This window comes from Rhinatrema bivittatum, chromosome 10 (genome assembly GCF_901001135.1).
Source record: "Rhinatrema bivittatum chromosome 10, aRhiBiv1.1, whole genome shotgun sequence".
NCBI lineage: Eukaryota > Metazoa > Chordata > Amphibia > Gymnophiona > Rhinatrematidae > Rhinatrema > Rhinatrema bivittatum.
In genome coordinates, this window is record NC_042624.1 from 25,137,148 (window position 1) to 25,155,859 (window position 18,712).

The window sequence follows — 18,712 nt, forward strand, 5'->3', positions numbered from 1 at the left end:
CTTGGCAATAGATGAAAAGCCAAACTTTTTTCTCAAATTCAGCTGCATAGAAGTTACAATATCCAGTGCCATGGTGGTACCTATCACCTTTCCTTTTGTTTGTCTGCAATATTGCCCATCAAAACTGAAAATTATTAGTCAATTTCAGTCAGATTACAGATAAATTCATTTAGAGGGTGAGCAGTTAAACCCTTTGATTGCAAGTTAACCTTTACTATCTCAAAAGCTATGCTTTGTAGGTTATTAGTATGAAGGCATTGAGTAGCCAAGGTCAAATCCTTAGTATCAATATTGAAGAGTTCTAAACAAATGAGTACGTAGTAGGTTGAATGGACTCCGTACATAGTTTGGCAGGAAAAGTTTTAAAATCAGCCAAAGGCTGAAAGTACAGAATCTTTATTTGCTGCAGGAAGATCCAGTTGTTTCCAGTTGGGCACACTGAAGAAGAGGGGGCGGAGTTTTTTTTATATAAAGCTGGTAGCCAGAAAGGCTAAGGATGAAATCTGGATACATCTCCTCCTGGGCTTCTTACCACCTGGACAGCTTTTGTAAGTTTCTTCATGTTCTCTTACTTTGTTGCCTTGCAATATTTTGATGTTTCGTTGTTGAAAAAGGCCCAAATGCAGCAACCGCAGGTGTTATCTCTGCAGTTTAAAGCTTCAGAGAGCAGAGCAGTCTGAGGAAGGAAAGGCTGAGTCTATACCGTACACATAAAGATGCCACCAGAGAGCAGAACCCCCCAAGGATTAAAGCAGGACGTATTGACTAAAATTTGTCATTGTGTCTGATTCAATGGATTCTCCACATCAGGCAATACCAAAGTGGAAGGTTTAGAGCATAAAGGCAAGCCTTCAAGAAAATATAATCTTTAAACAGTTTAAAAAAAAAAACTGCAGTTACTTACTTACTGGGACTGGCATGCAGCACAAAGTGAGAGCTTTCTCAATGACAAATTAATTGCAGGAGATAAACCCCCGTGTGAGATCTTGTAAGCGGGTAGTCCACCTCCCTCCCAGTCCTACATATTCTCTGCATCCTCCAATGATATTGATGGACCTTCTTGATGCAGTGGAGGAGTAGCCCAGGAGTTAGAGCAGCAGATTACAAACCCGGGTTCAAATCCCACTGCCTCTCCTTCTGACCTCAGGCAACTTGCTCTCTGTTGCCTCAGGTACACACATAGGGCCTGACTCTTTCATCATTCTGTTTCTATGGGGGAAATCCTTAGTAAACGAGGCCCTTAGATGGTGAGGCCTCTGGGGATAGGAAAATCCCTACAGTACCTGAATGTATTCTGCTTTGAAGTGTCCGAGAGGCAGAATACAAATCAAAATAAATAGATAATGGTTTCACTTACTAAGAATAGTGGTTGAAATGCACCCCAGCTATGCACGGAATTCCATCCTCACAGTACAGGTAGTGCACAGCTCCTTAAAATACGAGAATCCCTGCTGAACGAATCTAATACATCTATTCATTCCTTGCCAGTCTTGGTCAAGATTATTAGTACTTTAAGTAGGGGAAAATAATGATTTGTCTTGTAATAATAAATTCTCTAAATATTCTGCAGTATAAATAAGGAGCGGAATGACAAACTATTTACAAACCACTCCAAAAAGCAAACAAAAGACAGTAGAACGGGGAACAGAATGGCAACTAAGAAAGACAGAAGGACACATGAATCCTAGATTTAATGTGCATCCTGCACTAAACACTGCTTTGTAGGGACATCAGGTTTAAAATGTAACCCCACAGTAACCTTCTGAGCTTAATGAATCGACCCCCAAGTGCATTGTCTCATTGCATCACGAGTGTCTGAAATGTCTATCAAAGAAAAGGACAAATAGTATTTAACCTCCCCCAAAAAATAACAAATTAGGAGAAAAACGAGGGAACAGAAGTTACAGATTAACAAATATGCTCCAAAAAAAAAAGTTCAGAATAGACTCGACTTTACCCAGTAAATCAGATGGCTTAATGAAACCTTTAGAGGTCAGTTTCCAAAAAATGATCAGTCCCTAAATAAGGTTCTTACATTTTAGTCCCCTAAATTCAGAAGATTTCAGCCGCATTTAGGAACCTATGCACCTGATTCACTAAGGGGTTTTCCCTTAGACTCAGAATGGGAGAAAAGCTGGCCCTATGCTTGCAGCTGAAATTCCCTAAATTTAGACACCTAAAACTTCCGGTTCTAAATGTAAGCCTGCAGTTCGACTGTCTAGATTCAAGAGCTGAATGTAGCTGCATACTGCTATGAATCAGTGCTAAGTGTCTAACTTGTTTTCCCTACCCTAATCCTTTCCCCATAGTTGTCCACTTTTTAGGCACCTAAATGAAGGTTCCTATTGAAAATAGGCCCCAAACTTAGGGACCCAGCCCTGGTCAGTTTTCCAGGGGATCTTGTTAGATCCCTGTCTCCCAAAGTTCAGCACCGAACCCCTTTAAAAACTGACCCTTTAGGATTTAATGCAGAGAAATCATAGACAAGCAGCCACCCAATGTGGAGAAATAGGTTTATTTTGTGTATTTATTACATTTTCTAGATGCCTAGCTAGTCAAAGGTGACTCACAAGTGTCATAAAAGTATTGGGAAGTGCTGACATTATTAGTACGCACTAATAAAAATGAGTACACACTAAATCAAACTAGTGTGTGTGCTAGATGGGATTTGGAGCGCACTAAGAAATGTTTGTGGGCACTACAATACAACATAAAATGAAATTCAAATCAAATGACATGAAATAAAACCTCCAAAGGAAAGAGAACACAAGGTTTATGGCTGCAGACCCCTGACAGAGAATGGAAACCGAACAATAAAAGAAATAATACAATGAAATTATCAATGGGACACACACGTAATTACATTTCAGTGTACAATGACCAACCTAACCTCACAATTATTGTCTTCTAAGTAAAAGCTCCAAAATATAAAGTGTACATTTTCCAAAAACTTAATTGCCTGTTACATAAGTAACACAGAGTTAGCCCACCTAAGTCAGCAGTATCTGGATTAGTAGCTTTTTAACGGCCAGAAAGTATGCAATACTTTCATAATGTCTGCTCTTTTGGTTGCATAGAAAAGAGACTTTCCAGGGAGTCATTACAGAGGCATTTGGAAACTTTATTTTACTTCATTTTTGCATTTATTAAATGTCACTAATCAATAGCTTGCATCACTTTTCACAGCACATATCCAAAGTAGATAGTGAACAGAATTAAAACAATGCTAAAAGAATAAACAACTCAAAGCATTTACATAAGAAATGTGAGCTGCACCAATTACATTTAACATAGGTAATATAATGTCTGTTACAATGCAATTTTAAAATCCCATAAAATGTATACCCATCCTCATAGTAATCAGATTAATCTAATTTTACAACAGCAGAAACATCTCCTGATAGACATTGCTTTAAAAGCCTTGCGGCACTGATGATAATTCTCCAAGGATCTTGCCACCCTAGAAAGACCATTACAAAGTTCACTATGAATATATATTGAATGTCTAAAAATGCATTTGTAGACACCCCACCAACAAGACACATTCAACGCTATCATTTCAAAGCATGGAAGGGTACGCTCATATATTTAGCTGCACGACAACCTGATATGCAAATGCAATGTGCTTGGGCACCTTGTGTTTTAAAGTTAGCATGTTTTATGCTTGCTTACAAATATGCATAGACTAGACATAGGTACCTTATGGAAAATTTTGCCCCAAAAAAACAGACGAGAAAAAAATATTAAATATCCCCCAAAAATCCTGACATGGCCATGTTTTGATGATAACCTTTTTGTGCCAAGAGCAAAAATGTGATACTATTTAACTGTATTTCATGAGAGTTCATCTCTTACTCGAGCCATTGCTATCCCATGACAGGACTGATAGAAAGCAACCGTCAGAGTACTGTTATTAAAAACGAGTTAAAGACATTAATGTTTTATGTAAACTCATTCTTCAAAGACCAACTGGATGAAAACATTGCTTATATGGGTAATATTGTACTTCTACAAAAGTAGCTCGGCTCAATAACAATACCAGGATTACTTGGCCAAGCTACCCTTTCATGCACAAAACATAAAAATCACGACTTAGCGAAATGTGCTTCCTTGTACGTACAGAACAGAACCTGCTGACCGTCCATCACAGACCCTGGCACCGGAGACCATGGCAAAGAGGGTGGCAGTGATTGGAGCTGGATCCAGTGGATTAACCTCCATTAAATGCTGCTTGGATGAGGGACTTGAGCCCGTTTGTTTTGAGGCAACCGAGGATGTTGGGGGTCTCTGGAGGTTCAAAGTAAGTATGAATGCAAAGGGATGTATTTTCAGTGGCATTACTAGCACACAGTCAGGTGAATCATTTAGCCTTTGGGTTTGGCATTTGACAAAGACACAGCATGCAATTCTGTTTTTAAATTCTGTTTAAATGCATAGCCATCATTAATGCCCACATTTCATCACTAAAACACATGGTACTACTATTTATTATTTCTATCGTGCTCCTAGACATATACAGAATTGAACTGATGCACGCAGAAAACAGTATCTGTACTATGGAGTTTGCAATCTATTCAAGATTAACAGACATGATAAATACATTTGTTTCCCCCCGAAGTCTCTTATCAGAGAATACCTGTGTAAAATCAACAAGGTTATGATAACAGATATGAAGGGAAAAATATGTACATACAGACTAAATAATGTGTGTTTTTAAGTAGGTCTTGAATAGGACCAGAAACTTGGGGCATGGCATAGCAACTCAGGAAGGCTGTTCCAGGCATATGGTACAGCACAGTGGAAAGCATGCATTTGGGAATTGGTGATAGAGGAGAAGAGCACAGAAAAATGCAGCTTTCCCAATGAATGGAGATCACGAGGAGGGGACGTAGGAGGAGAAGTAATGAGGAGCTACACAGTGAATGCACTTGTAGGCGAGTAAGAGAAGCTTGAATTGTATGCAGAAGCAAGATAGAGAGCCAATCCAATGACTTGAGAAAAGGGATTATGTGGTCATCATAACACTGGAAGAAAATAAGGATTGCAATTGAATTTTGAATAGATTGTGCTTGAGAGATATGGCTCAGTGGGAGACCTATGAGAAAAAGTTTGCAGTAGTCCTAGCAGGAAGTAAGCGCATGAGAAATGCTGTGCAGAGTCAGAGCAAGGTCCATCAAGCTCAGCATCCTATCTCTGACAGTGACCAATCCAGGTTGCAAGCATCTGGCAGATCCCATAAAGTAGATCTATTTCCTATTACTCACTCCCATGGATAACAATAGCTTTCTTTAGTCTACCTGGCTAAAAATGTTTTAGGACTTTTCCTTCAGGAACATGTCTAAATCTCATTTAAACCTTGCTATACTAGTTACCTTCACCTTGTCCTCTAGCAACAGATTCTACAGTTTGATTGTGCATTGAGGGGTAGATTTTAAAAGCCCTGCATGCCGGCGCGTTAATTTTGCATAGGCCGCCGGCACGCGCAAAGGCCCAGGATGCGCGTACATCCCAGGGCTTTGCTTGGGGGCGTGTCGGGGGTGTGTTGGGGGCGGTGCGGTGTCAGGGTGTGTCCTGGGGCATGTCCAGAGGTGTGACGGCGGTCCGGGGGTGGGGCCAAGTGCCCCGGCACAGCGGCTTGTGCCAGGGCAGGGAGCCGGCGACGCGCACAAATTAAGCCTGCCAGAGGCAGGCGTAACTCAACGAAATAAGGTAGGGGAGGGGGATTTAGTTAGGGCTGGGGGGTGGGTTAGATAGGGGAAGGAAGGGAAAGGGGGGAAACAAAAAAAAAAGTTCCCTCCGAGGCCGCTCTGATTTCGGAGCGGCCTCGGAGGGAACGGAGGCAGCCCGCGCGGCTTGGCCACGCAGGCTGCTGATTTTGCGCAGCCTTGCGTGCGTCGACCCCAGATTTTAAAAGATATGCGCGGCTACGCTTGTATCTTTTAAAATCCGGCATACTTTTGTTTGCGTACTTTTTAAAAATCTGCCCCTATATAAAAAAAATACTCTAGTATTTGTTTTAAATCTACTGGTTGTCAGTTTCATAGAGTATCACCTTGATTTAGAATTTTTTGAAAGGGTAAATAATCGTCTTTTATTCAACTGTTCACCCCGCTCATGATTTTATAAATTTCCTCTCCCAGCTCTCACTTTTCCCTACCTTGCATCGTCTCTCTTCATAGTAGAGCCGTTCTGTGAAAGAGTGGATAGGGTTTTTGTAGTATGTTTAGTATGGAAGGAATGGATTTTTATGATTCTAGAAAGACTCAATTCATCAGTGTTTTGTATGTGAGCAGAGAAGGAGAGAGTGGGATTGAAGATGACGTCAAGGTTGTGGGCTGAGAAGATTAGAAGGATGACAGTGTTATCAATGGAGAAATAAAGGGGAAAAGGAGGGAAATGAGTTTAGGAGGAAAGACAAGATGTTCAGTCTCGGCTTTCTTACGTTATGGTGACTGTGCCTGAGACATTCAGGTGACAATGTTGGATAAGGAAGCTGAGATTTGGAACTGGATGCATGGTGAAAGTTCAGGTGCAGTTAGATCTGGGAGTTATCAGCCTAAGGTTGGTGCTAAAAGCTGTGGGAGGAGAGCAGAACATCAAACAAATGAGTATAATGAGAGAAGAGTGCCCAGAATAGAGCCCCAAGGAACATCAATGGACAATGGGATAGTAATGCAGGAAGATCCACTAGAGGATTCACAGGAAGGGTGGTAAGAGGGATAAGAGGAGAACCAAGATAGGTCAAAGTCTCAAAATCCAAGTGAAACAGAGCGGCCCATATTCAGTAAGTCACTAACTTTCAAACTGGAGTGCAGGTGTACATTGGTCAGGGATGTAGTCATTTTTTAAAAGGAAGGAATATAGGGGTGCTTTGAAAAGGTTTTCCTATGAAGCTATTGTTACCACACTGTGAAATTGTACTGATCAGACTTGTAAAAACTATCCAAGGTTGCTGACATTTCAGAATATACTGAAATGCTAGAATGTATGCTAAAAGTCAAAATATATGTCAAAGTTCAACATTTATTTATTTATTTTTAATTTTTATATACCGAAGTTCTTGTGAGAATTACAAATCACTCCGGTTTACATAAAACGATGAACTGCCCAACAGTTTCATTCCTGTTTTCTGGGCTCAATTTAAAAGAAATCACATGAATTACAAGAATTCAATCCTATTAACATATATAAGATAAAATTATAATGCCAACCAGTTATGAAAACATTATGCAACCAAATGAACAAGCTCATTGATGCGTAAATTGAAGGTGTGACCTATTTAATGTATTGTGTGAACAATGTTCTCTAAGACTTCTTCTGAATTATCTTGCTGGTAATTCAGAATTCTTCTGAGTTTTCCTATATTTTATCTAATTAAAGATCTATTTTTTAATATTCCACTTTTTGGCACTTCAAAGTGGATTACATTCAGGTACTGAAGTTATTTCCCTGTCCCAAGACTGCTCACAATCTAAATTTGTACCTGTTTATTTAAACTGCTGGTATTTAAGTGTTTATTTTACAGCCCACAACAGTGTGATGTACTAAACATTTTTTCAGCATTCCTGCTAACATATAGAGTCCATAGCACGCATATACAATGAGCAAAATGGTAACACAAAAATGTAGTAGAGTCTACATGTTATGTTTGCTTGCTCTGTTTGAGTATTATATATGTCTAATATGGGTTTTATATGTTTGGATTTGTAATTTTGAATATTAATGTTGATACAATGTTATTTATTTTGAGCAACCAATTCAGAAAGTGGGCTATAAATTCCAATAAATAAATAAATAAATAAATAGTGCTAAATAGCAAATTAGCTGCAAAAAATAGTTTATACGAGGCAGACTGAGCATGTTCAGATCTCTTTTTCTCATGGATCTGTCTGCTTGTTTCAAACCTATATAAAAGTTCGTTGGGCATATGGGGTTGGTTAGTGCTGAGGAATAAAGTGGCCCCAGAAGAGGAGAGTAAAGGAGGTCAGACAGTTCCAGGTGAGGGGGAAGAGGCCAGATATCTGCATGACGTGCTATTTTGTACTGCGTTTGTGTGTTTGCCTTTGCTTTTCTTGTTTATTTTTCAGGTCAGTGGGTGAAAGGGTGAGTTTGTGAATGTGCATTTTTGTCTGTGTCAGTAAAAGTCTTCAAAGAGCAGAGTGGAAAATGGACCATGGAAGGGGTGAATGACTGTGCGTTTAGATGGACATGAAAGGAGCTTGAAACGTGAGACAGGGCAGGGAGGAGGGAGAGATGGTGCAGCGAGGAGGAGAAGGAAGGGCTCAGGAAGAAGGAAGAAATGGCGAAGGAGGAGGTAATGTTGGTTCAGAGGCAGAGCAAGCAGGCCCGAGGGCTGCAGGAGGGAGCCCACATAACCCATTGGGTAGGAGCAATCAGGCCCTTTAGATAGCGGGTGGAAGCAGGAGGAGGGAGGAGGGGAAGGAAAGAGATGTCAAGGTAGCAAGGACTCCCAAACGTATGTGCTCCATATGTCTGACCAAAAGGCAGAGATGATAGAGAAATGACTGAGAAATGCTAGTTTCATGCCGGTGTGCCATTTGATTCATGTCTTTGTTCTAATTAGCAGACTTTGTGCATTAAAACTCTTGCAAGGTAATTAACATGCATTCAAACTGGTGTTAACACAGGTAAACTAGATTGTGTGTGCTGAAGGACTTTTAATGCACGTTAACACTTACTAAAGCTTTGGTGTACATTAGTAATTACCCTCTAAGTGTTGTGCTCTAATCCTGAAACACAGACAGATCCAGATAACTTGTGAATTACGGTATACAGCTAAATGCTGACTTTTGAATATTTCTGTCACTATCCGGTAACACTTTAGCTGGATAAATGTTAGCCAAATAATGAATTATTAGGGATAATGTAGAAGCGTTTCAGGCAGAGTTAAGTTACTAGATAAGTTATGTGGCTATCTCCATTATTCAGAGCTGGCCAGACAATGTATTCACCTAACTCTGGCCGTGCCTTAGAATAGTCCTAAAGTTAGCTGGATATTCTTATCTTTAAGATAGTTGGGTATATTCAATGATACTAAATTAGCCAGATAAGTTTATCTGGCCAACTTTGCAAATCAGCCAGTGGCTGCAAATTGCCTCTCTTAGGCCTGGATTCACCATTCTCGCGCAGAATGGCGAATCCAGCGGTAACGGGGGCGGCGGACCTGCGAAAGCCGGCAGCCATCGCACCACTGCAGTGTTATCCCTGCCGGCTTTCGCATCCAATAACACCATCGTGAAAGGTGGAGCTATTGGGTGCGCTACTGGCGACAATAATGTAACTTACCTTATCGCTGCAGTGAAGACATCGCAGCGTCCGCCTCCTTGCCACCTCAACTCTGCCCCACGCCACCCTGACTCCGCCCCCGGCAAGCTATCGCACGCGAAAAGCCTTATAAAATAACATCCTAGACATCAATTGCCCAGATCTGGGCAATTGATGTTTAGATCTGATTAAATGAAATTTCCCCCCACTGAGTACCTACATTTATGGACTTATTTTCACTAGGTTCCTAAATAAATTTAAGATCCTAAAAAGTGAACAAGACCAACGTCGGGGAAGTAACTTTAATTTCCACCGCTCCTAACCAGAAGGCACTGAAAGTTGGGCATCTATTTTCATCCCAAAGTTCACTGGAATTCTGCCGAGCTTTAAAAGCCTAATACTGAGGTTCTTCCATCAGATATTCAGAAATGTTGAATATCAGCCTCTCAGCCTAGGTAGTTTTATTTTAAGGTCTTTTATTGTTTGTTATATACTTTACTGTGATGTTTCCTGCAGGAAAATTCTGAAGATGGCAGAGCCAGCATCTACAGATCTGTTATCATGAACACCTCCAAGGAGATGATGTGCTTCAGTGACTTTCCCAGCCCCGACGACTTTCCAAATTATATGCCCAATACAAAAGTACTGGAGTACTTCCGGATGTATGCGAAGCACTTTGATCTTCTGAAGTACATACGCTTTAAGGTAAGGCTTGAAACTAGCTTGGATCTGACCATACCATGTGATGCACAGATAACAAAACAAGTATGGAAATTAACTTCTTTTTCTTCTGACATATACTGCTTTCAGTTATTGGCATCCTTTTGGGTAATATGAAACGTAAAGTCTGAGCCATGAGCTGAACAGTCCTCTCTTAGCCTTTTGGCTTAGATTGAGAACCTGTAGGATATGAAGGCGTAGCACCCTACTGGAGACACAAAACTGTTTGTAGCATCAGGGATGATACAAGGATATTAAGTGCCATAGGCGAAACTTCCATTTTGTGCTTCCTCCTCAACCATCCCTCATGAGACTTATCCATTAGTGGCAGCTCCTTCTTTGGCTCTGGCATAGCAGCCCCTGCTCTGGATCCCTCTGCCCATTATCCCCCCTCTTCTTTCTCCCTGCCCAGGAGATCTCCTCTCCCTGCTCAGAATCTCTTCTTCTCTCTTTTCCCCCTCCCATAGTATTCTCCTCTCTCTCCTCTACTCCATGCCCAACATATCAGCATCATCTGAATCTTTTTGCCTACTTTTCTCAGTGCCAGTATCTGCCCTGTTTCTTTACCCCACCCTCATCTGTTCAGCACCCTCTCTCTCTGTACTCTCTACCAACTTCTCAGCACCATCTCTATCTTTCTCATGCCACCCACTAGCCACTCAGCACATTCTCGCTTTCTCTACCCCACCACCCATCTACACTTTCTCTCCATCTTCATCCGCTCAGCAGACACACTCTTGCCACCTCCTGCCTGCCCAGTCCCCCTCTCTCCCCACACTGCTCTACATTTTCCCAGCATTCATTTCCATCTTTCTCTCTCCCCCCTTCCAATACCAAGCCTCCTCCTGCAATTTTCAGCTGCTAGCAGGATGGTCTCCACCAGTGGCGACAGCTGCGGACCTTTTCCTCCTTTTTGGCTACTTGTGGAATGGGCTCTGCCAGCTGCCCCGGGCCTCTTCCTCCATTCTGGGCACTGCGGGATCTTCAGAAGTCTCTGGAAGGGGCTATGTCATTCTTTCCAGGAAGATCCCAGAGGAGGCTACGTCACTCTTCTTGGGAGGATGGAGAAGAAAGCTCCCCCTCCCCTACTAACCATACTTGTCATCTTGTTCTGGTTAGCACAGGGGATTTCCAGCAGTTAGCATGGATGTTCTACTTTTCATGGTCAACATCCACGTTGTTACCAAGACCAAGCTTGTCCTTGGTATAATTTATTGCATAGTCTATTAGCTCCTTTATTGACCCAGTAGTTTTCTCCTGCTCTTTTGTCCTTCTAGCTCAGTCAGTGCATGTTAACATTTTACCGACTACATGCTAAAACATTTTCACTTCGACAGTAACTTTAAAAGAGACGCACAGGCATACATGAATGCGCATTTGCCAACTTTTGCCCATGGTCGTGGCCATTCTATAACATGTGCACTTATGTACATGCATCTTATAAAGTCAGCTTGGACGCATATAAATGTGCACACCATTTTATATGGATGCGCACATGTGGTGCTTCTACTGCGTAAGTGGGGGAGATTTTAATATACATGTGCGCTGATGCATTGCAAATACCAGTTAAACCAGTTCGTTCCCACTTTGCCCAGTTACAGGATAGGACTTCCTAACCCCCCTAACTAACTAACCTCTCTTTTACCCTACCTGCCCCAACCTTTAAAACCCCACTGACTTGCCTAGCTTTTTGGGTTTTATAACTTACACGCCATCTACTTTCATTTAACAGTGCTTTCATTTACCGAAGCACTGTTTTCTGTTCAATGTAAACCGAACTGATTTGTAAACCCTTACAAGAATTTCGGTATATAAAACTGTTAAATAAATAAATAAATAAATAAATAAATAAATCTACGGCAGAAGTAAAGTTACGCGGTGGGGACCCTGGCATGCGCTTGTGCACATAAATACTTACACGCTAGTTTCCATGTAAATGCCCAGAACGCCCGTGCCCTGCCTAGAACACGCCCATGCCCCACCCCCTTTTTTGGACTTTTTCTTTTGTGCACGTTCCGGGAGATATGCACCTCCATTGTCGCTTCTTAATATACACGTGCCGCATGCCATCCCGAGAGATGTGCGTACCTCCCTGATTTGGCGCACATAGGGCTTTTAAAATCTACCCCTAGGGGTTTTAGGGGATAATTTTCAGAAGGATTTACATGCATAAGCCCCAGTTTATGCATGTAAGTTGGCTTTAAAATTATTGGGGGAGGGGTGTGAGTAGGGCAAAGTACGCACATAACTCAGTGACGCACATACTTTTCCTGCACTCGTAGTAAGCATTCCAGGGGGCGGAACTGGAGCAGGGAAAGTATTAATGTGCATACTTTCAATTTTCAGAAGTAGATGCATAAATGTACATGTGCAAAGTTACGCCTGCTCCTTGCTCGTAGACCTATGCAGGTACTGTCACAGCCCGAGAATTTCTAAAGCAAACTTTAGCCATATGCGGGCTACTGAAAAATTACCCTTTGGCTGCATAGCCCCATATTTTCCTCTTAAGAGAGGGGTTGGAGTAGGGGAGTGTTAATTTAGGATGGGGTGGATTGGTGGGTGGGGAGTTTAATGGTAGGATAGTATTGCTGCTGTTCTTGAAATTGTTCTTGTGGGATGTATATGGAAGGGAGGGGAAGGAATGGGTGATGTGGAGTATGAAAAGCTGTTTTGGTTGCACTCCTGTTTGCAATATTTACCATTAAAAACAAGTCTTATATGTAAATATATATATATATATATATATATATATATATATATATATATATATATACATACACATTATTGAATGAATGAATTAAAAGATTTTAGACCTTCATCATCATCATCTTTATTTATTCCATGCTTTTCCTTGACAATGTACAAAACAAGGTACAATTTAGAAACACATACGATATCACGGAACATAAATAAAACATTAAACTAATTAAAATAGTAGACTAATAAATAAAACTAGCTTCAATCTGTTGAAAATTCACTGGATCTGTGGCCCCCATCTGTCCCACCTGACACCAGCACTCTGTCCCCCCACCTTCCCCATTCCAAATCTAGCGCTCTGTCCCTTCCTGCCCTCTTCCCTCTCCAGATTTGGCAATCCTCTTCTTGGCTGCCTGCTCATCCCACCGCCTCCCTTTGATCACAAGACTGTGCTTTTCTGCAAGGGCTTGCTTTGCACGGTGTGTGCGTGTGCTATGCAGGGAGCACACCCTCGTGGCACAAATACACAGAACACAAATGCCATATTGTAAGGCAGAGGGGCCTAGAGATAATAGCTAAATTCGTTTGGATTCCAGTCAATAAAACAACTCAAGCTCATTAGGGAGCAGAATTACTTTGCAGCCTGTCATGGTTTCTAGGAGTACAACAGTACACAATGTAGGACAGTAACATGAGGAATTGCTTAGTCTTGTTATGCAACATCTACAAAACATTCTGGATTAAAAAATGCGCAAGTCATCTATGCCAAATCAGTTCTAACCCACGCGTCTCACACATGCATTGAAAACTAAATACCCGGAATACAAGAAGTAAAGTAGCCTGGGTCAGGAACAATTTTAATTTGTGGGTTGACAAAGGGCAGAAAGTCATGAAATGTGTTTTTGGTTTTTTTTAGTATTTATTTTATTTAAATATTCCTGGTTTTATGATTGTTCTTGTAATATGTATTTTGATCTAAAGGAATATGTTAGGTGCAGTCTCATATTGACCGGATGGTAGGTCACTGAGGGACTAGTCAAACATTGAACATCAGAGTTTTCTGTAGGTGATGCAATGTTGTGCTTTATGTAACTATATGTATGTTTTACTGTTGCCTACCTTGAGCAATGGAAGAGGTAGAATATACGGTAAATGTTTTAGAATAAGCAAATAAAGAAGCAAGTAAATAAATAAATAAATATACTTGGCAAGGAAGCAGTGTGCAGCATCAGACAAGCTCTCACTTCAGTCCTAGCTGTCATGTTCAAGGTCTGGTTGCAGGGGCAGCCAACACACCCATGCTTTAAAATGGAGATAGGTCCACAATGTCCACATCTAGAAATGTCTATGAGAGAAAGAACTGACAGACAAATCACGAGAGGCTGGTGGATGGCTTCCAACATGTGTAGATGGGTTGGCACCTTCAGGAATGTGCCGGTGTGACAGACAGGAACTTGGCAGCAGGCATGGGCAGGAGTTTAAGAGATGTGCATCAGGGAAAACCCTGTCCTTCTTTGGTTTCTTCTTCTTTTTAGTTAGCTAGTTACTCGTTTTCCCCTTGTCTTAGACTTTCATGGCCTTTTTGGGTCCTTGATCCCAAAAGTAAGCTTTGATTGGTTATCTTACAGTCCATTGCTATACTATTGGTGGCTTCTAGAAGATGATTTTCTTTTCAGCAGACAGGTTCATTTAACAGTAGACGTGCTGGTAGACAAAGCTATTTGATCAGAATGTGCTGCTTAGAGGGATACAATGTCTTTCAGGCCATAGCAGCTTCAATTAGTTTGTGTCTTGGCTATGTTAGCTAGTCTCAGACAATGTCCTGTTTATTGAACAATAGCAGTTCCTTGTCTCCATGCAATTCAGTAGTGTCCATCTTGTTGCTTGAATCCATCTCATTTGGTTCAACTGACACTGGTAGCTTCTTTAAGGGTGACCTGGCCTAGGCCTTCCAGTTTGTAACATGGATTTTTTCAGCAATAAATTACTAGCAGCATAGGTGGCACAAATTTCACAAAAACTCTCCATTGCTGAGATCTAAGAGTCTAAACCCTAGTATGAAATTTTCTCCAAATCAAGTGGGGATGTCACAGTTTTACACAGAAGTAATGGGACCCCCATGGAACCCCAATCATAGAGCATCTGAGCTGCACCCACACCGGATGGCCACAGTTGATTGCACAACAAACTGAAAAGGCAGCTTCTGAAAGACTAATAAATTCCCAGTCAAACGCATATCCGAAGGGTGGGAGTTCCATAAATTGGGCACCGTTTTGGAAAAGACTCAATCCCATTGCTACTTTGTTTAATTTCATTTAATGAGAGAAGATCCAATAAAAATTGTGACACTGAGCATAAAGGGCAGGTTGTCAGGGTTTGAAGCAGAGGCACACGTGAACTCTTTCCTTGAAAGTGATATATTCTTCCATGACACACAAAATAATTAAATATATATATCTGGGCTGTCATCCTCTGCCACTTATCTCTTCCGATATTAGTACCCCAGGGGTGAAGCTAGTGCTTGTGGCCTGGGCGATGAGGTGAATCATTTTATGTGTGCAGCTGTACCGTGGGGTGCTGATGCCTTGCCGGGGCAAAGAACATAGGACACAGGTCTGGGTGTTCAAATAATAAAAGTTTACTGATTTCTTCAAAAGTTATCAAGTTCAAGGTGATCTTAAATTGGGAATGGAACTGGATAGGAACCCAATGTAGATTTTTCAGCAGCGGGGTGACCCTGTCAAACGTCTTTGCATCCATCAGTAGCTGAGCCACAGCATTTGAATCAGTTGAAGACATTGAGCAAATCTATTTGGAATACAAAAATATGTAGAATTACAATTATCGATGTGCGCTATCACATATTACTAAACAACTACAGCAGACGCTAAATGATCAAATAATGGCCTAAGATAATCAAGCTGACATAAATGAAAAAAAAATGCAGACTGCCATAGCTTAAATCTGGGCTTCAAATGTAAGCTAGAAGTCCAACTAGTGGCCCAAGCTTCGGAGCTTAACATTATTATACTGCAACCAACGGGAAATCTTCTCCAAACACACATTTGGGCTGGCTACTGCCAGTGATCAATAACTCTATATCATCTACATAATTGTAATATGATAATCGTGATATGAAAAATAGCTATAATCTTAGCCAGTGGAGACATGTAGATTTACCTTGGCCTGTATGAAGCAAATTTCTGTGCATAGAGGCCTAGTTGCATCACCTCTTCCAGTCTAAATGTCTTACAGCTGCTTTGTAATGCCATGAGACAGGTGAAAGTTGTATTTCTATTGAATAATGGAGATTTGCCAGTCATTCTTAGAAACAGAAACATAGAAAAGACCAAATGGTACATCCAGTCTGCCCAGCAAGCTTATGGTAGCATCTTACTTATTTTTCCAAACCGTCAAAGTCAGGGCCCTTGTTGGCTGCTGTTTGAGTCCAATTCCCTGTTACCTCTTGCCGTTGATGCAGAGAGCAATGTTGGAGTTGCATCCAAAGTATCAGGCCTATTGACACTTCCCCATCTGTCTGACTAACATGGAAGTATTTTCATCTTGAAAATGCTGAAAGTACAAAAGGTACAGATAATCAGGAAATTCAGAGTAATGACTATCTGACTACTCTGAGGGAAAATCACAAAAAAATATGGGAAAGTGAAGCTTCGAAACAGCACCATTCATTAATAGTCCACTAATGGACTCACTATATTGAAATTTATGATGTATAGTATTACCCATAAACCTAAAATTCAATCCTCTATTTTTGTCTTATTTTTCATTGCAAAAACTGAGCATAAATGGCATAATTTATGCCTCTCATGAGGCATAAATTCCTCAGGCGAGCTCCTTTATCTTAATCATAGGTTAAAAAACCAAAACTTGAAAAATGTGCCCCAACGTTAAATACATGTTCATTCAGCTTCTACGTCTGAAGATATATTTTAGGATGAAATAATCCTGCAGCACAGAGTAATTCTTTCCTATGGATTTTCTCACTGCTTATAGACCACCGTGTGCAGTGCCAAGAAGCGTGCAGATTTCTCCAGCACCGGCCAATGGGATGTCATCACAGAAACAGAGGGAAAGCGGGAGTCGGCCATCTTTGATGCCATTCTGGTTTGCAGCGGCCATCATACGTCCCCCAACTTGCCACTGAATTCTTTTCCAGGTAAATTCGGCAGGCAGTACCAAGCTGCTTGTGCATTCAGTTTGAAGGTGGAGCAATTTGAAAATTGCTTATGTGGTTGCAAACCACATGGGCACGTTTAACCTGTGGACTTTACACAGATTTTCAACCTGTGTGGTTTCACTTTGAAAATTGAACAGGTGCGAAGCACGCATGCTAAGTGAAACAAAATTGACACTGGGCCCTGCTTCACCGTTTTTATCTCTCTCTCCTGCACTACAAATTTGCAACCAAAATGCAATAGAAGCAGTTTTTAGCATATTTTATTATTATTTATAGGCTTTTATATACCGACGTTTAGCTAGCCGCCTTCACTCCGGTTTACATTTAAAACAACTCGTTACAATTGAGAACACATTTTTGGATAAACATTTAACTGGCTTGCAACAGGGGGAAGAATGGGTTGGTATAACCATATAACTGGATTAACACAGGGGAGGTGGGGGAGCAAGTTAAAACCGTTTAAGCAACACGGGAATAATTATCGGCAGGATAATATTCAACAGGGATGGGAGATCACCAGAGTGCAATGAATTAGTTATTTTGTCCAGGAGTTGGGGATGAAGAAGGCACTCATTATCCTTTTTTCTCTTCTCACCCCTCCGCAGTCTCCCTGAAGTCAGCATTACAAAAAACTTTGGCTGTTAGGCAAAGAGCGAGGATCACTGCACAGCATGAAAGAATTAGTCTTGCATATCCCATCTTTCCAACTCATCGTGTCCCTCTTTGCGCTTGCCTGGATTTCAGTGGGCTTTAGATTGCCTTTTAAATATTTGTTTTTTCCTTTTCCATTTTGTACAATAGTTTTACAGTCATTTTAGGTGTGAGGTTAAGGACAACAGAACAAAAAAATGTCCTGGGAGATCAGCAAATTTTGCTTTCTCACAGCGGGAATGGCTGAGAGAAGACGATAATATCAAAGCCTGGGACGAGATTAATCAGAAATTGCCATGGGTTCTTTCTCAGTTCCATAAACTTCCACAAAAATATTTTTAAGGGTCAGAATTTAACGGAGCCAAAATTATAAAACTAGATTGCTGGTCAATTTTCCTGCACTTTTTTTTTTTTCCTGTGGAAATATTTTTCATTCCAGAAAAGATGTACGACTTCAAAACTGGGCAACCAAATGGACTGGCAGGGCCTTTTTTAAAATTTGTTTTCCCTTTTATTTTGTCTTTCTGTTAAACTTTGCTGTTGCTAATTTAAGAGCTTCCTATATTAATCAGTGCTGCGTATGTGTGCACTTTGTAGCTAGCACAAACCCACCAATTTTCAAACACAAAGGGGTAGATTTTCAAATAGCGCGAATTGGCCTACTTTTGCTGGCGCATCAGGCGCAAGCAAAAGTACGCTGGATTTTAGTAGATACGCGCGGAGCCGCGCGTATCTGCTAAAAACCTGGATCGGCGCGCGCAAGGCTATTGATTTTGTATAGCCGGCGCGCGCCGAGCCGCGCAGCCTACCCCCGTTCCCTCCGAGGCCGCTCCGAAATTGGAGCGGCCTCGGAGGGAACTTCCTTTTGCCCTCCCCTCACCTTCCCCTCCCCTTCCCCTACCTAACCCACCCACCCGGCCCTGTCTAAGCCCCCCCCTTACCTTTGTCGGGGGATTTACGCCTCCCTCTGGGAGGCGTAAATCCCCGCGCGCCAGCGGGCCTCTTGCACGCCGGGACGCGACCTGGGGGCGGGTAAGGAGGGCGCAGCCACGCCCCCGGACCGCCCCAGGCCGTAGCCACGCCCCCGTACCCGCCCCAAAACGCTGCCGACACGCCCCGAAAACGCCGCTGCGCTCGGTCCCGCCCCCGACACGCCCCCCT

The 18,712-nt window shown here is 41.7% G+C and overlaps 1 protein-coding gene across 1 annotated transcript in view; it reads left to right on the forward strand.

Annotated features, from left to right (window-relative positions):
- Positions 1 to 460: 460 nt before the first annotated feature.
- Positions 461 to 18,712, forward strand: part of LOC115100450 (dimethylaniline monooxygenase [N-oxide-forming] 5-like) — a 42,630-nt gene continuing 24,378 nt past the window's right edge. The window contains exons 1-4 of the mRNA XM_029618922.1: positions 461 to 548; positions 4,123 to 4,300; positions 9,802 to 9,990; positions 16,717 to 16,879. Coding sequence (XP_029474782.1) covers positions 4,169 to 4,300; positions 9,802 to 9,990; positions 16,717 to 16,879 — 484 coding nt within the window. The 5' untranslated portion in view covers positions 461 to 548; positions 4,123 to 4,168. The remainder of the gene's footprint in view (positions 549 to 4,122; positions 4,301 to 9,801; positions 9,991 to 16,716; positions 16,880 to 18,712) is intronic.